Below are 24,689 nucleotides of genomic sequence, written 5' to 3'. Positions count from 1 at the left end.
TCACTCATTCTGAAACAGTGTTTGTGGATTGAGAGAATGCAGCAATATTTAAAGTAGAACACATCAGTGAAAGTATGAGGAAAATCACACAGTCTATTTAAAATTTATGAATTTTTTGAAGTTTTCAGTGCAGCCATCGCCGAGTGAAATAACTGCTTCAGCTTGTGGATGTCACATGCAGTAAATAATAGGGAAAATATAAAAAAAAAATTTCAACATATTTTCATTTTTCATGCATATAAGGAGCACTTGACTTGCGACCTTTATAAAAGGCAGGGGGAATAAGATTACCCTCAACATAAAACAATGACAAGTTGAGAGAATGTGTATTTTTTGCAACAAAAAAAGAAAAATAAATAAAAAAGAAAATTTTGTTGAAATCTGTTTATTACAGATTGCATTACACATATGACATCATAAACTCCAAACTCATTCAGCCGTGACTGCTCAGAAACGTAAAAATTCATACAACGTAACTTCTGAACAGATTGTCTGACTTCCCTTCATACTTCTGATGATGTGTTCTACGGATATTGCTGCTGCATTCACTCAATCCACTTGTGTGTATATAAAGGTGAATTTGTACTTTATTCAAATCAACAAGATGTTGTTACTTTTTCATCTTCTGATTGAAGTAATAGTTCAACATCTACTGTAGATTTTGATTCGGCTGGTGAAACTGAAGGCAAATGTGGTCTTCAACATAATAAACACTTTGACCTGGCGGTCTACACTCAACCATGTGTACTGTTTTTATAAAACATCACATGTGTAGTACAATGAAATTGAAGTGTTAGTGTATTACATGATAATGAATGAATAGTAATGGGGAATGTATGGGTGCGTTCGAGCGCTCTAAAGCAAACCAAAGCGAACCGAACCAAAGCGTACTGTACCGAACTGTGCCAGTTTTGGAGTGTTCGAGCGCTCTCTGTGGAGAAAGCGTACTTTACGAGTTATTTTTAGAAAAGGTCTCGCTTGTTTGTCAAGAATGTCATCCACCTGGCTCTTTACTACTTACAGTTGTCCAGAACAAAGAGAATGATGTTTTTGCGTTGTGACGTATGCGCATGATACGCGCATGCTTTACAACGAACGCTTTGGTACGCTTTTGGAGCACATCGGAAAGTGGTCCGCTTTTTGCTCGGTACAGTACGGTACGGTACACTTTAGGAGCGTTCGAGCGCTCGTCTGGCACGGGTACGGTACGGTACAGTTCGCTTTAGGAGAGTGTTCGAATGCACCCTATGACTGCTGATTTGAAGAACCCCTACCCCTGTCATTTTTTTTCTACCGTTTTATCAATTACGTACTGTTTACATGCACCATACATAGGGGCCTACAATGCCTCCACAGTACTCAGCATAATTTCATAACAGCTGAGTGTTTATCCTCACTGATTGTTGCTTTACAAGCAGACCCTGCTCAACTCTGAAGTCTTTTGCAAACGTGGAGTCATGTTTTACTTAGCTTTACAGGGAGCTGTCTTCAAATATCTCAAAGTTATCTGACTTCAGTGATAGTGTAGCTACAAGGGCAGTAAACTTCTGAAATTAGGGAACAGTATGAATGCTGGGGGGGGGGGTCACCATTAGCACAGCTATTGCTTAAACTGGTAGTAGATTGTACATACAGTGTATAGCATTCTCTGTTAACATCACTTCAAAATGTGATGTGTATTGAATGGTACCCATGTAGCGAAGATCATCGCGTGCGGCAAATTACACTTGGGAACCAGACTTTATTGAGTGCAGCTCATTATTTGATGATAAGCATTGTGTGAACTACAATTGTAACTCACAGATAGAGCAATTTCACCAAGTATTTGTTTGTTTGTTTGTTCATTTTCCATCTGAGAAGATGGCTGGATAGCCCATATTCATCTACACTATTAAAAGCTGGTCTTCCTTGGGATCCAGTTGGCTGTGAGGCGGGACCACTTCACCAGGTTAAATACCCTGCTCTTTGTGCATGCATGAGATGTGACTCGGGTTTGAACCCGGGTCCTTGGGATTGTGAGGCAGACGCGCTACCGACTTAGCCAACTCACACCGCCCTGTATCATCAGTGGTACATCATGTAGAGCCATTATCTGAGAAAGGGTAACCATGTCAACACAACTATCATATTCAATGTCATAAACCCACAGTTCTAGTGAGTAATAAAACGTTATTGGCTAACAATTACTCTTATCTTTTTTCTTTCATTGCTACAGGATTGACTGAACACCACCAGACCCCAACACCGAGTCTTCTACTGGCATTGCCCCCACCCTGCCAGTGCTTCAGTCCTCCCCAGATGGAACAAAACAAACCCTGACCCCACCCTCTCTCCCGCCATGTAACCCCACCCCCCTTGCATCCTCCTGTGGTTATTCATGTCCTGTACATAAAGTCACCTTGTATCCCTTTTCCCTCCCAACTCACACACCACCCTTTTGTCTAGCAGCGCCCTCTACTGGTGTAGATAAGTGCATTGTGTACCTCAGTATTACAAGAGACTAGAAGGAGGCATTGCAGCTGCAGTTGCATAGATGTGAAGGACGCCCTCGCCTGATTGAGCAGCCAACATGATTCACTCCAGGACGTACACCATAACGGTGCATATCAACAGTGCCTTCCAGGTATGATGTGTGTCGTTTTCCCTTTGTATTCAAATACTGGATATGACTTGAACAGAGTTCACATGTGAAATACATGTAGACACCCTTCAGGGCTGCCAACTCTCATGCAATTCACCAATTTTTTACTATCTCACTCTGATAAAAGAATTCTCACGCTGAACCCAAAAAACAAAAAATGAAAATAAATGTCCCCCTAATCCCTGATAATTCAAATATTCAATATGCCCAAGCCCAAACTTTCGAGATTTTTCCCACAGGCACAATCTCTCTCAGATGCATGTGTTGAAATCTTTGCTGAAGTAAGCACCAGAGTGCACCATTTAAAATATGAAATTGTCGAAGCTCCCCCCTGTGGAAAAGGGAGGGGGGGGGGGGGGTGGACACTCCCCTTCCACACCATCCCACACCCCCCACCACCGGAGCTTTGCTTGATCGGGTTTGGTCGCTGGCTCCCTCACACTGTCTCACTCCAAACTGTCACTGGAGGTTGGCAGCCCTGCATCATTTCGTTTTCAAAAGTCAGTACATAATTCTCTCATAAGACGAGAAAACATTTAAGTAGGAATTAGCTGTTGAACTTCTGTACCGGTATTTAATCTCTTATTGTTCCTGGGCTGGGCTATTTAGGTACGTAGGCGGTCAACTGTACGATCACAACGAAAATTGACACACACATGTATTGCCTGTGATGTAATCTATAAAAATGTAAGTTAGTTGATTTTGTCAAAAATTATCTTTTATGCTAAATTATGCTAATTTATGCAAAAAATCAGACTATTTGCCACAAATCACTACTGGTAAATAAAGCTCCAAACAGGCATATTCTCTGTGTAAATGTTCTTTCTAATGTCCTTAGCAAATGTAAGTAAAAAGAAAAAATAGTGTAAATATTGTTTTTCAGAATTTCTTATGCATTTCTTTGTTTCTATACTTTTTGTTTTTCATTGCTTTTTTTGGTGAAATTTTTGCAAAATTGTTGCAAGCATGAGAATATGTTATTAATTGATTTTAATCAAATTAATTATTCTTGAGTCAAGATGTTTTTGTCGCAACTGATTTTAAATATGGTTCTAAAGATTGCTGGCTAACTTTAGGTCAAGTTTGAAGGAATTGTCTGAACGCTGATGAAATACTGTACATAGCAAGTTAGATCCAAATGCCAGAGTAGACATGGGATGGAATATAAAGATGTATGTATGTTTGCTACCAACACAGGTAATGAATGACTTGCGACGGAGGCGCGAGCTTTGCGACATCGTGCTCTGCGTTGAGGACCAGGAGTTCCATGCCCACCGCATTGTCCTGGCCGGCTGCTCCCCGTACCTGCGGGCGATGTTTACCAACGGCATGCTGGAGTCGGCCAAGAGCCACGTGGAGATCCGCGGCATCGACCCCGTCGCCATGGAGATCATCCTCAACTTCATCTACACGGGCACGATTGAGATTGACGTGGAGAATGTGCAGATTGTTCTCGCGGGGGCCAGCATGCTGAACATGGCGAGTTTACGTAACGTGTGCAGCACCTTCCTACAGTCGCAGCTGGATGCAACTAACTGCCTTGGTATGTTTTGAGTTTTTACCCCTTCTTAATTTATTTTTAAACAGAAAGAAATTATGATATGTCTATTTGATGTGTAGATGAGAATAGTTGTGTGTCTTAAAATAGAGAATGTTGATACTGGTTTATGAAATTACCAGAATCTGGCAAAATATTTCAGTCATTTTCTGCTCATGGCAGAGATTCATGATGCTACATTTTTTGCACATTGGGACTTCCTGACAATTCAGTTTAGTGGTTAAATTGGTAATCTTCAAGTTCAGTAGTGGTCAGAAAACCCAGTGTCATTCACTAATTCTCATTCATACAGTAGGTACACCAAGACTTAGGACCACTAAACTGTGTCATTGTGTACTACATACTGTACCTGTATGTGTACATGTCCCATTCATGTTGGGATCAGAGTCAACATTTTCCCCTATTGTTGCATTCTCAAACAGCACCAGCTTGCAAAGTCTGCAAAAACAAAAACCTTGTGAAAGATATGATATATCCAGTATATCCTAAAGCAGAGATACATGATCTCTTTATCCCCAGGAATCCACTCGTTCGCTGACATGTACTCCTGCCGCGATCTGGAGAATGCCTCGCGCCGCTTCATCTACCAGCACTTCCAGGAGGTGGTGGGGACGGAGGAGTTCTTCCTGATGCCCGAGCAGGACGTCGTCGACCTCCTGAAGAGTGACCAGCTGCAGGTGGACGGGGAGGAGGAGGTGTACGAGGCGGCCATCTCCTGGCTGACCTACGACCTCTGCAACCGCGGCCACTGCTGTTGCAGCGTGCTGGAGAACGTGCGCTTCGCCCTTCTGGCCAAGGACTACCTCCTAGAGCGGGTCTACAAGTCGGAGCTCATCAACCGCTGCACCAAGTGTCAGGACCAGGTGGCCAACGCACTGCGCATCCGCAATGACAACCAGGCGCTGGCGCTGATCGGCAGCCGCTCGCAGCCGCAGAGCATCTATGTGGTCGGTGGCCGCAACGACGTCGACTGCCAGCTGAGCAGCTGCGAGCGCTACGATGCAGTCCACAATCGATGGATACCACAGGTGCGAAACGGCCTGTCTAATAGTGCCGTGATTTTAGAGAGGTTACCAGGTTCTCTTATTTGGTGCAAAGAGATTTTTGTTTTTCTTTTTTCCATAGATTCTCATTCTTGAAGCAGTATTGTTCTCCATATAATCATTTGAATTTTTTTCCCGGAAATAGTGAGACAATCAGTTGTTAAGTGAATACAAAAGGTTGAATAAAAAAAAAAATGATTTTGCGGTATCATAAAATTACAACAAATGCATATATGTTCGTTATTAAAGTTTGTTTAAATTTTCTGTATGAAGTGTGCCATTTCATATTATAGAATCAGGTGTGTAAAATTAGCATCCATCTTAGCCTTTTCTCCTTGATTCATGCAGAATTATTTTTACAATGATATTCTTGTCAAGGTTCTGTTGCCTCACTGTATACATTGCATATCTTGGTTCAGTATCAAGGACAGATTCAGATCATCATGAAATCAACACCAACAATTAGAACAAGCATGTTGAGGAGAATGTTCAATTCTAGGAACATATAGCAGCCAGTAGTTTTAGTGGGGCAGATATGTGAAAAAGATGCTCACATGCGGCGGAAAGTATGAAATTTTGCATATACGTGTAGGGGTATTTTGAGGCGCTGATTTCAAAAATTGCCGGATCCAAGAGATCTGACCACGGGGTCGGACGCCATTTTGAATTCCAATATGGCCGCCGTCAAAGATCCCTATCTTCAGTTCTGAATGACATTAGCCATTGGAATTTGATATATAAAAGCATGGTGATATGATGACTTCAATAACAGACTTATTTGATATGTTTGACAAGCTGCACGGCAGCCAATTTGAATTTTTATACATATTTGCCATGTGGAGTGTTGAAAATCTCTATCTCGGGTTTGTAAATTAGGCTACCTGATTGAGCGTGCGCTTGTAACTGATAGAGTGCGCGCTGATGTATTTACACTGTGACGTCAGTGAAAGGTGCATTATGCTTCCTTTTTGCTGCACTTTTTGACATGCCTGTGAATGTTAGTTGCGATGTTTTTCTTCGTAGCCACATTGGAATTCAAAATAGCAGGCATTGCCTTTGTCAGACACATCACATCAGTTAATATTTTAACTCAGTATGTTAAAACACTTGTTTACACCTAATTTCAGGGTCACTCACCACTTAGAAATTGAGATAGGAATTTTGAATATTTTGTCGAGGCGGCCATATTGGAATTCAAAATGGCGGCCATTCGATGTTTGTCAGACACTCCGAATCAATCTGTCATCAAATTCAATGTGTCAAAATGCTCATGTGTACAAAATTTTGGTGCCACAGGTCATTCAGAACTGAAGATAGGGATCTTTGAATTTGTTTTGTGATGGCGGCCATATTGGAATTCAAAATGGCGGCCGACCCCGTGGTCAGATCTCTTGGATCCGGCAATATTTGAAATCAGCACCCCAAAATACCCCCATATGCAAAATTTCATACTTTCCGCCGGATGTGAGCATCTCGACCAATTTTTGTTACATATCTGCCCTACTATTTTATGGAGACAGAAACGTTTTTCTATGTGCAGCATTGTTTCTGATGTATATATTATGTATTTTTTTAATGTAAATAATTCTGCAGGAAAGCATGGAGATATCCAGGACAGCTGTGGGTGTGGCGACACTAGACGGACACCTCTACACGATAGGTGGCGAGTGTGCCTTCAACGGTTCCCGTGACGACGACACGATGTACCTGGGCCAGGTGGAATGCTACAACCCGCTGCTGAAGCGATGGAACCCCCAGGCCAGTCTGGGGGTGCCGAGGTCGTTTGTCGCGGTAGCCAGCCTCGGGGGCCTGCTGTATTCGTTAGGTGAGCCCCAGCCCTAGGAGATATAAAAGCTGTTATTTTTGCATGCTGATATTTTCATGAATGAAGAGCTCTCAGACATTTTTGCGAGCTGTTTTTTTTTTTTTTCATTGTTTGCCATCGAGGCTGTCTAAAGTGTACTAATGCCTGTCTGTTCACTCTGCTTCTTTATGTGATCAAGATCAGTTGGTGATATTTTCGTGTGTTAATGAATTAATTTCCCAACAGAGACTCATGAAATTCGTGAAAATTAAAGCCTTGAAAAAAAAAATGAAACCTTGTACGGCAGACTCGCATTGACTTTACCGAAATTTGTAACAGTAAACTTGAATATCAGCCAACTTGGCTGATAGTGGAACCAAAGAGGAGTTAAACCTGAAGTTTGCTGACTTCAGGGTATCTTTTAAGTTCATTTCTAGATGACCTGATGTAATTCACTCTTAACCCCTTTAGATCTGCAATCTTGAAATACAACCTGTACTATTGACAAAGTATGTAATGTAGCTGACAGGACATAAAGAGTTAAGCTGAAGGCTGTTTATAGTTGAGTTGTGAATATCTCAGTGATAATTGATGCCTCCTACATCCAATCCCTACTGAACGCTGCAGGTCTCATGGAAAATACTGTTTTCCCCAAATTGTATATCTACAGAATGTTTTTAGCATGAAAGGTAAAAGTACAGTACCATTTTTCCACCAAAAACACACCTTTTCAGCCCTTAGAACACAATGGTATAAGGTTGGCATCCCTGTATTTAGAAGAGTTATGCCAGAGATGTGGGGACGATAGCAGGTTGGCCATTTTTGGTGTGTCTCTAGGAGACTAGAAAGGATGTCACAGGTGTGTTTTGTGCACAGGTTCGATCTTGCTTGGCCCCAGTGAGACCTTCAATGTTCCCCGATACTATTCAAAAGTCCAGCTCTGACAAGGACCCATGACCAAGACCTTAATTGGGATGCATTAGCTGATGTAGGATGACATTGAGGCATAGTTTGGAGTTTGCCTATTAAAAAGGAGCGTGTGTAGTTGAGGGATTTGCAGGTTTGCTACCCAGCAGGGACCGCAGTGTGAACGCTCCTTCCATGGCCCCCATGCAGTCAGTGATGCAACTCACCTTTTAATTTATCTGCAAGGCTGCTTAATCATCAGTGTGTAGGCTTGCTGAATAATTTACACATGGACCTCCAAACAGCAATTTCCTAGATTAGAAAGAAGAGCATGAGTCAGCAAAAAGGCAAACATAGTGTTTTTGTTTCTTTGTTTCGTCTCAAGAGAAATGTTCACAGAAACGGGAATTTTTTTAATCAGCGGTGATGAGCAATCCTTAGCCACAGCATTTGCCACACATGACTACAGACACTAATTGTAATTAGAAAATGAATTAAAATGTTGAACTGCGTAGAAATTCCATTTTCAGATATGCAGAATATGTCTACATTTCCTCTGTTTATAAAGAAGTCACCTATGTTCATTTTAAACGATGTATGAAATCATTTCAAAATGTACATGGAGGACTATGACAGATCATGCTTAACCCGTTGAGGACGGTTTGATTTTGCTACAACATGCATTTCCCATAGACACCTGCCCGAGTATACTCGGGACTCGTCCTAAACGGGTTAAAGTTAGCTATTAAGACTTGGAAACCCTATTATCAGGCAGGGGGATGTACAATTGTTGAATGTGCCGAAACAGATTAAAAGCTTAAAAGATGGACTCTCAATGTTCATAATTAGTGTTTAATAGGCTAATATAAGATAATAGGCTCAATTTACTTATTGATTAGTTGATTAAGATTAGAAATTGATAATTTCAACAAAATTTAAGACATAATCTTGTAGATTATATGATGTGGATGTTGCGCTTGCCACATTTCGTCGCGATCACACCACTGATAGCGGAGATCGGGGGGGGGGGGGAATGAGTGGCAAAGTACAGTCTGTCATAAAGCAAAAGATCAGTTGAGGTTGTTATTCAACAATCAAGTAAAATCAGTGACTGAATGTACGCCCTGCAAAGGTATATTTATTGTGATGTCAGAGGCGTGCAGTGGTGCAAAGAATGCAAGTTTATTGTGAGTTTAACATGGCATTCAATGTAAATTGGTGACATCAGCCGTGCACTAGCCATTTTTTATCCTAACAAAATTGCACAGCAACAGCATGCAATGGTACTTTTATGATTGCATGTCACATGATGAGCAATTGACTAATTGAATATAAACTAGACTCTTGTGTGGTGTTGTACTGTATACGCCGAATATTTCGCGAGGTTTTTATTTTCGCGAATTTCGCAAGTTGGGTGCTATTCGTGATATTAAAGACAAGCGAAAATACTGACCCTGATCCCGATGTGAATGTCACGTATGCATGTACATTTCTCCATTCAGTATGCGACTCCACGATCGTGAATTTAACCACTCGCGAAATCGTCAGGAATTCCCGATTCGCGAAAATTTAGACTCGCGAAATATATGGCGTATACAGTAAAACAAATTATCCAACATGAGACCTGTATGGTGTGTATTGACTCAATATTGACATTCAATATGGCATCATGTGTTAAATTGTCCGCCACAGGTGGAGAGGACAACAACACGAGCCACAATGCAGTGGAGGTGTACGACCCGCAGAGCGACACCTGGTCGTTCGCGCCGTCGATGAAGCAGCGGCGGAGTGGATGTGGTGTTGCGGTGTGTGACGGGAAGCTCTACGTGGCAGGTAAGAGGTGGTGATGTGCAGAGATTTTTAAATGAGGTCAAAAGTCATTATAGAAAAGGATGGTATAGTTTCGATGAGATGGGTAATAAGATTTTAGCTTTTTGCGAGATAATTAGAAAATACTTGTATGAAGTATAAAGAGCATACAAATCTACCAGAGGAATTAAAAGTTCATTTTATGAATATTAGCTTTTATGAATGATAGCGTATAAACCCAGCAGTCTCGTATGTTGTATCTGATGTGAAAAGGATGAAAAAAAAAAAGAAAGAAGTCAGCCAAACAGAACTCTACTGCAATTTAAGCTTCAAACTTTAATGCAAACTATGTAGCACAAGCCTGACATTTGAGCTTGCTTTTTCACTTATCTGCACTCCTAAGCAGCCTGAACAATGAGGTGCTTTCTCGGCCAAGCATTTTACAGACACTTGTGAATGTTAGACAGTATGTATGCAGGTCGAATGCAGCATGCTGTGGAAGATAGTGTTGCAGCAATTCAATACAAGTTATTCATCATCCGGTCTTGTAAAAACCACACCTGATTTGGTGTGTGGTTTAGGTGGCTACGACAAGAGCTACCGAACGGAGAGGGCGAGTGTCGAGTGCTACGACCCCGAGACCCAAGAGTGGCACTTTGTGGCTGAGATGGAGAAGGCGCGGTCTGGCTTGGCGCTGGTTGCCATGGAGCACTACATCTACGCCTTCGGGGGTCGGCTGCGGCACACCGATCAATTCTTCAACATTGCCGAGAGGTATGGGGCCCCAACCAAGTTTCTCTTGCACAGTAAAAGTTTGTTTTGTTTTTGTTTTTGTAGTCCTTGGTTGTTTTATTGAAAAACAAGACTGGTATTAAAGTTCTGAGACGTAACAGTTCATTGTTTGTTTTAAAAAAAGCCTTGTTGTTGAATAAGATGTGTATTTGTTTGGATGAATGTTGTATGTAGGATATAGAGTAATGAATATTCCAGTGGGAGAAAAACATAGCTGTATAAAAGTCTCTGCATAAAATGCCTTCCTTGTTCTGCAGCTCAAACGACTAGTTATGTGTGCTTACTCCCTGCTTTTACTTTTCTTTTATCAAGAATTGTTTAGACATGCATTATGGTAACAGATTTCATAGTCATATTGCATTCATGGGCTTTATTTTAGGATTCCTTTTTCAAACTGTAATCTAAACAAAAAATATATAATTGCATTCTATAGTCAAGTTCTCTTGAATTAGTTGCAGCTGATGAAAATACTGAATAACATCTTTCTTTCATTTTTTTTTTTTATTTTCAGATACAATACACAAACCCAACAGTGGTCTTCCATACGTTCCATGATAACGCCCAGGGCATGGCCAGCAGTGGCGATCTACGACAACAAGATCTTCGTCATCGGCGGCTACGACGGCACGAATCGCCTCCGCAGCGTGGAGGTCTACGATCCCCACCTCGATGCCTGGTCGCGGATGAGCAACATGAATGTTGCGAGGGCGGGGTGTGGCGCGGCGGTCGTATGACGTAACGTGAGATTAAAGAAGCATTTGCAACCATGTGCAGAAACACATTGTAGTGCTGAGAACATAGATTATTATCACACACAGTTTAGGCTAGTGTTTGATGCAACATTGTCAACGAAAAAGGAATTTATAGCAAGGATGTTGTCATCGAAAATAAGACATCACGTCACATACGAACTAGGATTATGAAGTCCACTTGTTCTAGATAGAGACTTTTAAAACCATCTCCGTTGCTGCAGAGAACTTTCCGATGCACTCTAGGCATTTGTGCGCAAAGCGAGTGACAGTAAAATTGTAACGACATCGACACTTGGACTTGCGCCTGATTGTGAAGCGAGAGTGCCGTCAAGGTTGTGTTTATAAACATTCGGAACCAGGGAAAGTACATGGACTTCCAAAACAAAACAAAGCAAAACTTCTCTGCTGCACACGTGGAATTCCAGTCACGTATTACGCACAAACAACTTCTGGACTACTCGCCAAGCGCCATCGACTTGGGATAGTTTTCCTATTTGGCTAAGGTTGACTCGAGCAATTTTGACTATGATGTGTGAGGGAGGACCTGCCAGATTGCTTTGGAGCAACCTGCCAAATTGCAAGAGAAAATAACAAGTCTATTCCACTCGCATGTGTCCAAATCTAGTGCGGTGAATATTTGTCCTGTAGTCTCTGTTCTCTGTTCAAGTCATTACTGGGGGGCATTAATGCATGGGACCAATTGTTCTCAAAGTTCCACATCATGACTCTGTTGTTGAGCGGGAACTCTATCTCTCTCAAATTCCTCTGCCCTCCCCCCCCCCCCCCCCCTTCAGACCAGACAGCTCTCCTATATGGACATATGACGTATGGATATATAACATATGTTATTATGGGACATTTTCATGTTCCGAATGGCGGCATACTGATAAGTTGTATGAATATATGCAGTACATTGAAATGATGGTTTAAGCATCGTTTCATTCGAACATTGTTTGTTCATACGACATATATTCACGTCTGAATGCTCTCTTGTCTGTGCATTGCATACATTTCTAAGAACCGGTTGTACCAGTGGGGCTTATAATTTGTTATTAACTATGAGATGAATCCAATGCAAAGTCTGTAAACACACTTCGCAAGGCACACGCAAAATTTATACTACGCAAGGGAGAAACTTGGAATGTGCATTATTCACAATCTTCCCTTGAAACCTGGCAGTGCGCGAGGTCCAATGCTGCCATACGATTACCAAATATCGGGATTTTGCATCTGAATGATCTCATAGCAATACGTCATATGTCCATACATCACATGAATGTACGGTAACTCGGTGTTTCTGAAAGCACCATTATGCAGAACATTCCTTGAATTGCCCCTTTAAGAATCCAGGGTAAAATTTCCTCTGGTCAGTTTCTCTCCAGACCAATTTCCTGGACAGTCACCCCCCAGGAAACTGTGACCCACTCTGGTTACCCCTCTGTATTTGCCCCATGGAGCAATTCCTAGCGAGAAATAGTGGCGCATTGAAATCGACCTTGTACTGAATGTCTTCGGATTTTACTTGTTCTCTTGGGTAACTTCCGGAGGTGGTAATTCTTTAAGGGTCATCACCAAGAAGGCAGCACTTTTGGTGATCGTCCAGCTACGGTTTCCAGCGTGATTACAGGACAGACTGAGAGCATTTTTCATTCATAGCCAAGATCTGTACTCCTCTGCCTCGTACTGGTGTTTGTTTTCTACATTCCCGATATTTTCTGTTACGTCACTGTCTGTTTTTATGTATTCATTCCAGGTGAAGATGGTATGATATGACACTGCAGTATTTACTGTGACTGTCCTATTGCATAGCTAACACAGAGGCTAGAATTATCAAAAACAGTTAAAAGGAAGTCCATGGTTTAAAGCTTTACATCATGGATTGTAATTAAGCATGAAAAGTGAACACTATTCGTATTTGGATGTCTATTGCCACATGCAATGTGTCACATCATTTACGGAACTCACATAAGTTCACATACAAATGTAATCCATCCACTAGATTTAAACTACTTCTGTTAATTCTGGCCAAAGTGATTTAGTATAGCATTGTGACTGAGTTTTGCAATGAATATGCTAATGAGACAGTAAAAAAAAAAGGAGAGGGTGCCTGCTGCTGGCTCAACTGTAGTTCTCACATGGTGTTTCATAGGGATTTATTGAGCCCTTTGTTTTCATTCGTTTGATGCAAGGGACCCAGCTCACAATGTTTAGGTCCAGAACTCGTGATGCTCTGGAGTGTGTTTTACAATGCTGAGTTTTCTGCCTCGGTCTTCCTGTTCATATCGTGGTTGTATGAAATAAGTGGTTGGGTTGCTCGTGAGATTTCTCAGCAGTGGACCCGGATTTGCAGCCACCATGAACTCTCCACACCACACATTATGCAACTATACCATCCCACAATGCACTGGGTCGTTCAGGACGTTTCTCACAGACTTGTCAACACGTAAAGTGTACAGCTAGCAACTGCGATTTGTTCAGTCTTTTTACCAGCAAGTATTCAGGTGTGCACATTTCTTTTTTCTCATCACAGTGCAACAGGTCAAGACCATCCATGCAGAGAAAAGCCATATAAGCAATATTCTCCCCAAACTCAAATTGTAGCAATTACATCCATAGGTGATCTACTGACCGAGTTTCATGACATTTACTCCTGCAACAATTGCTCCCATGAAATATCTGCACGCTATCAAAGCCAAAAGTAAAGCCTACACACAAAAATAACCCTAACCCAAATCCTAATCCTGACATCAAACTAAACCTCAAACCCTATCACAACCCTAACCCTAACCCTAAGTCCTTGGAGAAAATAAGACCGAAGCAATCGTCGCAGGAGATTACGTCATGCCACCGATCAGCTGATGGCTGCCTCATAATGGACTAACCACATACGCAATATTCTCGTGAAGTCCGAATTTTTAGCAATTACCTGTAAAGCCATTCGGTATTCAACAGCGCATGTATGTATACGTATGTATAATGTCAACTGCAGAAGTGCACTCCCTGTGTGCGAGAAGTCTTCATGCATTCGCAACTCCAAGTATGTGTCAATGAGATAAAAGAGTTAAACTAGAGCGCAGCATAAACCAGGCAGTTATGTCACACACAATATGGAGGGGAACAAAATTATTCAATGTTGCTACCAGATGCTTTATACTGTGAACATGTTTGTTTTGATGTGATGTAGGTTTCACACAGAGCGGCTCAAAAGCACATTCGTTGCTGCTTAAAGATTTGTGCTACGCAATAGCTCACTTGTATGTTTTCATGCAGTTTACGAAAAAGACAGAATTTGATTTGATGTTTCCATGCACGAAAAATAGATGTAATTAGTGCTCAAACTTCACTTGCTAGTAACATTTGGAGAGGGAACAGACTTGCCAACTTTGTTAGTGACATCAGCTATGAAGCACTAATACATCATACTAGAACACATACACGCATACTGTACTTATACACTCACGTGGGATACTACTGTAGTAGTATTTATCAGCTGACAAAGTACACAATTCAGCCCACTTAAAAGATGTATAGAAAATCATGATGATATTTGTGCAGGTTTTACAATTCATGCTAGCCTTACGTAGTGTAAAATGCGTGAAAGTTAATGTACTGTGAATATTTCTGCATTTACAGTACTCTGAAAATCTTTTCTGGGATTTTGACCTTTGTGCTCAAATGACATTCGGACATTAAGGAATGCTAACACCTAGTTATCAGCCAGTGTTATTCTTTGATTTCAGCAAGAGTTGCGATGAAGTAGTACTAACACAAGGGTTTAAGTCACACTGATTTAGTAGGAATCTGCTCTCTTAATTCCATGATGAACCCTTCCCACACAGATCCTCTTTGTCTGTGTAAGGATTCTGTTTATCATGAATGAAGTGTGCCAGAAAAGTGACTAGAGATGACATTATTACAGTATTTTATATCAGGGCTTTCTGTGCCGACAAACATAGAAACGATGAGTGAATTTCATCCATGAGTAAGCAATGATGTAAAATCAGTTGCCACGAAGATTTTGCTCTGGTGATGGCATCCAACACTGGTGTTACCCTTATAGGCAGCACTGTTCCCATGAAATTGGTGTTCATTGTGGCAAGTAAATTTTAGAGAGGATGGTATGACTGTTTCTGGGATGACATTTTTAACTCGTCTATTTATTTATTTATTTATTCAGTTATATATTTATTTATCTATTAATCTATATATTTATTTATTTATTGTGTTATCTGCCAATGTGATCTATCTATTTATTCTGTCATTATTGGATTTCCATCATCGTCGCTGTGCTTCTATCAGTATTGTCAATGAAAAAAAAAAAAGTATTTTGGGGGGTAGTCACATTATGAGGACCAAATACAGACTTATGCGTTTGTTTACATCATGAGAAAAGATTTCGACCCATGGAGTCTTTTTTTCCCCATTTAGACTTTCAGCCATTGTCCAGTATTCCAGCACATTTTAAATTCATGAGTCTTGCACAGTGATGAACCAGCCATGATAGCCAGTCCTTTTTATGCCATTTTAACATCCGGAATTTATTTCACCTTCCCCTCAACTGTTGTTGCTAGGTATCCACCTTTGGTCATTGTTATGGCAACCTGTTACAAATGGAGTAAGCCCCACATGCATAATTATGTGGTCATGATGTCCTTTGTTTTCTGCAGGTTTTAACTAAAAGTCTTGATGTTGCAACAACAAAAAAAAAACCAAGAATTTAAGCACAGCCAAAATGTGAACCACCTTGAGCATTTTCTGGAAAATATGTTATCAAGAAAGCATTTACAAACCTTTAGTATAAGTCTTTTGTAAAAAAACTCAAACTTGAATGTACTGCAAAGCCTTGTGCTAACAGATTGTGTGTGTGTGTGTTTTGCGTCAGTGTAGAAGAACTCGTGTCCAAAAAATAATGTGAAAACTTGAGATGAGGAGGTCACACTCGGGGCCCCAAAACTCAGTGTATAGCAAACAGTACTCGGAGAAGAAAATGGTGTTCAGATGACTTTGGAATGCTCGAGTGATACTAATATTCAAATGTCCTGCGTGTTACAGGACCATGTTAATCAGAAAAAAGTATACAATGTAGTGTGTAAAAAAAAAATCTCAACAGTCTCTGACCACCATACGAAGTAAAAATACAAAGACATGTGCTGATGTTGTTAGCTAGCATAAACATTATGATTTTTTCCCTTTTTTTTTTTTCTTGTTTTTTTTTTTTCATTTGTTATGAGACCGGTAAGAGAGCAAGGTTTTGCAGTGAGTTTTCTACTGTTCTACAAAATCTTCTTGGGGCTCTTTAGATTTCCATCAGGCAACCTGTTAATGTCAACGATGGAAATTTCTGGTTTGTGTGCACAATTGCAGTAAATTGTGAAGGAAATATTGCACATTAGGAGACTGAAGGGGAGTTCGTAGTATGGTGTATTTCAAGTAGTGCTCATGACACAGCATAGACATCTATCATACGCAATATGTCGTAAGAAAATAAAAAAGTCAGTGGAGAAAAATTTATACTTTGCAAGCAAAAAAAAAAAAAAATATGTGCCTAAAGTGCTGTTAAACTTTTTATTTTGTGAGAAAAATGCATTGTTTTTGCCTTGAATGTTCAAATAAGGGCTGTGTACTTGTGTATCAGCAAAAAAAAAAGCAAAAAAAACTGGTGTATGTGTATATAAAGAGATGCTATAAAATGGAAGAGATTTTTTATTTTTGATTTACTAAAAGTACATTTTTCCCCATGTTGCTTTGCTTTTGATGTGTTTGCAAATATCATGTGCTTAATGTTATTTCTATTGTATTGTGGGCATTTTTTTGGTTGTAGGTGTTGTCAGCAAACTTCCTTTGTTTTAATCACCGACAGCAACACTATCATTGTATTGAATGTACAGAATCAGCGACTGCATGTTCGCTCCTTCCATACGTCATCTAGTTGATAGAATGGTGGATTTGCGGGTCGTTGAACTCTCTTTGAATTCTGTCAACTTTTTCGCCGATGGGATTGTAACTTGTCATTCACAACTTTTGATTTTGTCAGTATCATCCCATTCGGGCTACCACAAATATGAGAAGCACTATTTGTAGAGCCCTGTCACAGATGCACTGTGGGATAGCTCAGTAGCATTGTCGTTCCGTTTGTCTAGCTTGCATCTTAATCCACATACAATGCAATGCAATAAATGCATGCATTTCGTTCATTGCGACTTTTTTCCTGGGTTTGAATTTGGCATAAAAAGAGGGGTTTGTTTTCAGTCTGACTGATTTTTGGCAATAAAAGTCATGAGTCATCACTGCAGTGTGCTGGGTCACACAATAAGGAGCTAAGAAACAATATTTTTGAGAAAAGAAATTGTTAAAAAAAAAAAAAAATCTCTCGAAAGAAGTGACCTTGGTTGGTTGGTTGCCAAGCTCTATTGCACATGATGCATCTTCCCCACTAATCCTGTTCACATACAATCATATTATACCATTGCTGTTTGCGTGCTAGTCTGACAAGCAAGATGCAGCCCAGACCAAATCCAACTTTGCCACCGAGCCATCCCGCAGTGCATCTAAATCAGGGCTGGCTGGGAGGCATTTGTGTATATTGGCAGTACCCTGATTGTTGATATCCGTGAAGACCTTCTTTTTTTTATTCTCAATATGGCAAGGCCCAGTGCTGATTCAATTCAACTCAATTCAAATAAATTTATTGGGAAATTGATATTTTCAATCTGGAGGTATCCTGATGAAATGTTTTATTCCTTTATAGGTGTGAAAGAACATTCATAATGTACCTGGTACTCACTTTGACTTTAACCCTTTCCCTTCCAATGAGTCAAATGTGCATAAATTTCACACATAACCCTATGAGCAGGTAATTACAATGTTATGTGGTACACAAAGGGATAATCACTTGTTTCAATCTATGTACTGCATTGCTCTATTTAAAGCAGATTGTCCAAGATTGTTCCAAAAAAAAAAAAAAAAATATGCTTGAGTTCAGCCATTGAGGACGGACTGATTTTGCTATAACAGGCATTTCCCCTAGACACCTGCACAAGTATTCTCTGGACTCGTCTTCAATGGGTTAAGTGTATAAAGCAAAGAAGAACAAAAAACAGCAGATTGCAGATCATCAGCAATAGCTCAGTGCAACGATGGATTTGGTTGTGTGAAAACGAGACTGTTTAGGAGAAGACAATGCCAATTTGTGAAACCATTGAAAACTTCAGTGACAAAATATAGGGAAAAAATTCATTCTGAGGTAACCAGTGAAGTCTGTACACATATAACATTTGTATCATCCACTGAAATGTTTCCTGATTTTATATTGCCTTGATGACCCAATGCAGGGGAACCTCTTATGATGAGGACCTAAAAATCATAACAATTACCTTGCTATAGCAGGCTTATCACTATCAGATTTGGGACCTACCCAGTACACCTTATTGTAAGAGGGTTTTGTTAAATGCAACCTCTTTATAACAAGGTTCAAGTGTACTGCATTGGACCCTTAAAGTTTTGTTTCTATGTGATTATGTCCTGAGATTATATTTTTATCTTGACAATTTTGTTGAGTGCAGTAAAGTAGGAAAGGTTCATCTTGAAAGTTCTGTTGAACCTTGTGTCATGGGAACATTCCATATTGTGAACAATTTAGATGAGAGGGGCTAGATTTGGCATTTGAGATGTCTTTGAAATCTGCTCCTGATAATTAGAGAAATTTGTGCACCACAAACAGGTCCACTTTTGCAGTAAATTTGATGAGGGGAGCAACAACTCATGTAAACAGAATGCTAGAAGTTTTCTTTGAAATTAGACATTCTTAAAAGTTGTAGCATTATTAGAGTGAGTTTTACATTTTCACTTGACGGTGATAATGGTTGCAAACGCATATGCAAATTAGACATGCAAATTAGATGATGTCATGAGCTCGCATCTCTCTCATTGGTTCGTGCTCCATGAAAGCCAACAAGCACTTGGGATGGGATTCACTTTCATTACAGTCCAACCTCAAGTTAATCAGCCATGTTGGGTTTGGTGTCCGTCTGGATACAAGGAATCCAGAATTTTATGTGTGCATGACACTTTCTTGAACTTTATCAGGAGCCAAGATGCGCGAAAGTAAAATCCATGTGAATGTTGTCGTCTACACAATACACTAAATACCAGTGGCAATTCGCGAAGGTTTCTTGCCGTGAAAATGACCCGTTTCTCAAATTCATGCAAGTTTCAATCGTGCTGCGAATGTTCTTTGCTTTACAAAAAAGTGATTTGGCCGGCTTAGTGAAACACTGTGCGCTCAATCATGACACTCATGTTGTGATAGGGATATAATGTACATCAGGCATTATTTATTTGCTATTCACTACAATAATTTTGCATAATATTTGCATGTTCTGTAAACTCAAATAATGCCGAAATGAAATAGAATGTGAGTGGGAATACACCTTTCATTGGTCACTGTTCCTCCTAGTAACAGTATTTCGCACTAAAAATGCAAAGACAGTTGTGTGCCAGTCCATGTTGGGATGATAGAGAAATCTTTGCAGAGTGATGGCTGCACATATGTACACTTTTTTTTAAAGGTGCATAGACCCAGTAGTTGTGGGGGCACTGTTGATGATACTGCCGATCACTGTTAGCATTGATACAAAGATTGCCGAACTTGAGCTGTCATCAAGAGTAAAGCGCGTAGGTCTTGCTAGGTAACGTTGCCTTTCTTGTCTTCTCTGTGCATCACACAATCTGTAGTGATGCCAGGGTGCGTGCTTCTTAGTATGACGTCACAGAAGAAGTTTGCTAACAGCCAAATTATGAGCGGAACTGTGATCGGACCACTGACTAAAGTGGATCAGACTTCTTCGGACTCATGGAAATGGGTCAAAGTGTAAGCGCTGAAGAGGAGTCGATAGCATAGGTGTCTGTAGGAAACTTGCGCCGTCCGCCTGCTTACACATTTGACTAAACCACCGGGTCTATGTGCCTTTAACCAAGGTCAGGTTGTTCAAATTGTACTTCTAAACTGGACAGTACTACAGTGTAAAACCACGAAATACCATTGCACACTGCAGATCTTGATTTGTGATTCTTTGTAGGATCAATTATGTCAAAGCCCCATTTTGGGGGCATGCATGCCAAGGTTCTGACAGATTAAATTACTTCTGAATTCACGGTACCATGTTCTAGTTGTACAATAGAATCATTACAAACATGTTGGTGTGCTGATGAGTTTGTTTATTTGTTTGTCAAAGCAGGCTTTGCTTTTACTAGCTGCTAATGCAACTGCTCTGTACATGTGTGTATTTTGTTTCTTTGCAAAAGTGTTTGTTTGATGATAAGTTTTGCTCATCTAAAAAATGGTGGAGGTTTTTATCAAGACATTTTTTGGTGCTCTGTGACTTTTGAACAGTTTAAATGATTTTATTGTATCGGGCTCCTAGGGTTGTACATAATCTTGGATTGAGAATCACCTAATAAATTATATCTGCATTTACAGAAAAGACAAACAAATAGAATTGGTTCCATTGTCTTGACTTTTTGTGTCTTGACCTTTGCTTCTATACCTTGTTTTCTTGCAACGCTGTTGGTATGTCAGACAAACTTGGGGAAACTACCTGGTTGTTGGAAACACCCATTGTTATTAAAAACCCGGTAGTGTTGGGATACTGTGGAGTGGGAATGCTGGCCTGGATTGGATATATTTGAGATCCCATGTAACAAATCATGTTCAGCTTTAATCATTGATCTCTATGCTAGTACAAACACAGCTCAAGAATCTTGGTCAACTTGAGTTGACTGTTACCGATGCATATTGATGTACGTGTTTGCTCAGGGACACTATTTATGGTTTTAAGAGGTACACCGGTGAGCAACGAATAAAGATCAGTTTGATTGGATCTCCCATGGATGAATCCCCACGCTACTAGGAATTCCAATGCACTCAAAATTTAGTCTGAAAAGAAGGAGTTGAATTTTCTGTGCACAACAGTGAAAATTTGATCAAAATCGGATGAAAAATAAGAAAGTTATGACATTTTGAAGTTCCGCTGATTTTTCAGAAAACAGCAGGCCCTAACTTTTTGAACAGTCAATATGAATATGCAAATAGTGAGGTGATGGTGTCATTTCCTCACAACTTGCCGTACAGTTTGCACATAATACTTTGAAACTTCCAGTTTGTTATTCTAACATAATTATGCCCCAGTCTCAAATAATGATATATCTACTTGATCATTATTTTGAAGTTATCCAACCAGGAATGACATCATGCTTTACAATTTGATAACAGAAACAATGATTTTTCATCAGTTTTCTGTAAATGATCAATAGAAAATTGTGAGATGACATCACCAGCTCACTCATTTGCATATTCATAACTATTCTGCAGAAATTCACCTCACTGTGTGAACAATAGTGTATTGAAGAATTGAACAGTACACATAATTTAGAGTCCTTGCTCATTGATGGTCTGCCACTGATTTGAAAGATAAGTTTATTCAAAATTCAAGTATTAAAAAAAATGAATATCATTTTCACATTACCAGAACTTCATGTACTGTATGTTTTGAATTATAACTAACAAAAACAAAAACCCAATGGATCAAATCATTACTTCAAAAATTCTACAATATAAGTATTGTAATTATTTGAAGAAAGGACCTTCATCATGCATTTTTCTGTGAAGGAAATGGAAAAAGGAGCTTGAACAGAGTAAACTCAGTACTTAAAGGGATAATATAGCTTTGGCTGATGGGCTTCAGGCCCAACTTTTTGTGAGGTAAATGAGAAACCTCTTATGAAATGTGAAAGAGCATACAATTCTTGGAGTAATTCAGAGTTTATCTAATGAAAATTGGTTTTCAAATGACTGAGATATCAACAAACAAGGTCCGACTAAAAGGTTGGACTCACCTTTTATGAGGACCACTTTGTTTTACTTTGTTTTTGGATATCTCGACCACTTCAAAACCAATTTTTGTCAAATAAACTTTGAATTCCTTTTTTCATATTTTATAAGTGGTTTCTAATCATCTTGTAAAAAGTTAAAATCTTAATCCCCATTTCAATCAAAACTGAGTATATACCATCTCTTTTAGCAATACTGTGTCAACCTCAATTGTAATAATTCATATGCTTTCTCAGTAAGCTGTGGAAATACCTTACTGTCACATTTTATGCTGTTATGGTCCAATCCCCTATTAAATGAAATGAAGAATATGTTATAAGCAAATATAAGGGGAAAAGACATATCCATATGACAAAATCATTTTTAAGCAGTCCTGAATAGGGTGTTCATAGTTGAGGTAATACACCCTCAAATTTTTCCCGGGACGTATCACCTCCATCAATGGCAGGTAAATCCTGTGAAAAGGAACATTTCTGTATGTTTGCCTCTGTCAGTCATCATTTCTTTTATTATGGGGATATTGACTACCAGTCAGGGGTGTGTGAGATGCTGTCAAGTCTTGTATATTTGCAATTCCTTCTCTTCAAGAGAATTATATTAAAGTGCACTGATACTTAACAGAAGTGGATCGAAAGTAATCACAATACAAATTTGTTTAAGTAATATTTGCCCCAAATTTCCAGACTTAATAGATTCCTCAGCTTAATACACCCCAAACCAAGCAGAGTTGTAATTCAATAAACCTGATTACCAGTCCCTCACCATCCCCCATGCACTTCCCCCATTCCCCAATGGATCACTCCAGAATAGCCACATCCACTAAGATATAAAAGTAGGGCCTTTAACCCTAAAAGGGCCGGGGGGCGGAATCCGCCCCCCCCTCGATGTTTCACGCTATAATTCTGTAACGCGCGAAGGCCTCATCGCGAGGCTTCTTGACTTTCTTCGTTCAAGTCTTGCGCAACTTTTGAGACCAAATTTGCAACGTCCGCGCATACTTTTGCGAAGCCACGCCCATTTTTGTAACGGAATGTCGCCCCAAAACGGGCACAATTTTGTGATTTTGTGTACATTTCCTAGGGAAAACAGTGCTCTGTCATGAAAGTCATAAAAACCTGATTATTTTTACAATTAATCACTTTCATTGATTAATTTTGTGCTAATTATGGTAGAAAAGTGGTCAGTGACAATTTCCAATGAAAAAACAAAGAAAAAACAAAAGTTGAAAAACAAAGAAATACATAAGAAATTCTGAAAACAATAAAATACATAAGAATTGAAATGAGTTTTGGAAGTTTTTGTGATGTACAATTGTTGAATATGCTAAAACAGATTTACAGATCAAAAATTAGACTCTCAATGCTTTTAATTAGGCTAAAATATCATCTTGAGCTTAATTTGCATAATTAATTAATTAAAATTAGAAATTGATTGTTTCAAAAAATCTTATGACACAGTCTTGTAGATTATGACGCGGGTCTCACGCATGCAAAATTCGCACCACCGATGGCCGAGATCTTGGGGGGGGGGGGGGCGGAATCCATCCCCCCGGTCTGAGCATAGCCAAAAAAGCCCGGCCCCTTTAGGGTTAAGTCCCATCGTGTTGAAACTACTTCTTTGCTGCTTGTTGAAAATCAGCCATGGTGTCAGTAGCTGAACTCATGGAACATTCTCTGTTTCATCTCCAGCACCTGAAAATTATCAAAACACAGGAGAGATAGTGAAGATGATTTGAATAATGAATCTGATTACTAGAATTATTACCATGATTATCGTCATCATCATCATTATCATCATTCTTGTTATCATTATCACCATTAACATGATCCTCATCATCCTCATCACAATTATCGTTGTTTGATTTCTTCAAATTCACAATGTGGCTTGTTTCTAAGGATTACTCCTCTCTTGAATTTAAGAATAACGAAGACACACTGTTCAGTAACCAATTTCAGATAGTAATGTATGCATCAAAACATGGCAGGTCTTTTCAGGGGTCCAGAAATAGATATTAAAAGATATATATAGAAAGAAATATATTCTTTAAAAAAAAGAGAGAACAGAGAGGTATAAACTAAACTACAGACTTCAAAGAGACAGTGGAATGTATATTCAATGGGTGAGACTTTCTTGCAATATCAGGAGTTAGTCATTTGAATAAGCAAAATATTTTATAATGTGGATACTTACAGGCTCTGGATTATCATTTCCATGGAATGACGGGCCCTTCTCTCTTTTCTTCTTCTCAGTTCCATGCTGATATTTTTTTTAAGGAAAATGAGAGAATAGATAAAAAAATCATGATAATGGCACATGCAACCAATGAAGAAAGATACATGTACATTTAATACCATCATTGCATTGCCGCTCTGATTAAATTGTGCAGTGGAATACAAGAAGGCATTTGTTGTATTTTGTGTAAATTTTTGTAAATGCCTATAAGGGTATCTGAATCCCGCAGATTCAATCAATGCAGATTGATGCAAAGAAAAATAG

The 24,689-nt window shown here is 39.6% G+C and overlaps 1 protein-coding gene across 1 annotated transcript; it reads left to right on the top strand.

The window, feature by feature from the left end:
- The first annotated feature begins 2,569 nt into the window (after positions 1 to 2,569).
- LOC140240127 (kelch-like protein 18) lies at positions 2,570 to 11,290 on the top strand. Its single transcript, XM_072319937.1, has 7 exons — positions 2,570 to 2,623; positions 3,839 to 4,184; positions 4,719 to 5,227; positions 6,836 to 7,067; positions 9,645 to 9,785; positions 10,343 to 10,535; positions 11,065 to 11,290. Exons 1-7 carry the CDS (start codon positions 2,570 to 2,572, stop codon positions 11,285 to 11,287), a joined length of 1,698 nt encoding a protein of 565 aa, XP_072176038.1. The 3' UTR covers positions 11,288 to 11,290.
- Positions 11,291 to 24,689: the final 13,399 nt, after the last annotated feature.

The sequence above is a fragment of the Diadema setosum genome, chromosome 16 (genome assembly GCF_964275005.1).
Source record: "Diadema setosum chromosome 16, eeDiaSeto1, whole genome shotgun sequence".
In the NCBI taxonomy this organism is placed as follows: Eukaryota; Metazoa; Echinodermata; class Echinoidea; order Diadematoida; family Diadematidae; genus Diadema; species Diadema setosum.
Note: the sequence above shows the minus strand (reverse complement) of the source record. Positions and strands in the feature narration are given on the sequence as shown.

What these genes read in the sequence shown, in the direction of transcription:
- LOC140240127 (XM_072319937.1), top strand. Translation starts at nt 2,570, where the DNA reads ATGATTCACTCCAGGACGTACACCATAACGGTGCATATCAACAGTGCC. An exon ending in ACAATCGATGGATACCACAG is followed by an intron (nt 5,228 to 6,835) that starts GTGCGAAACGGC and finishes ATAATTCTGCAG; the next exon opens with GAAAGCATGGAGATATCCAG. An exon ending in CGGGAAGCTCTACGTGGCAG is followed by an intron (nt 9,786 to 10,342) that starts GTAAGAGGTGGT and finishes TGTGTGGTTTAG; the next exon opens with GTGGCTACGACAAGAGCTAC.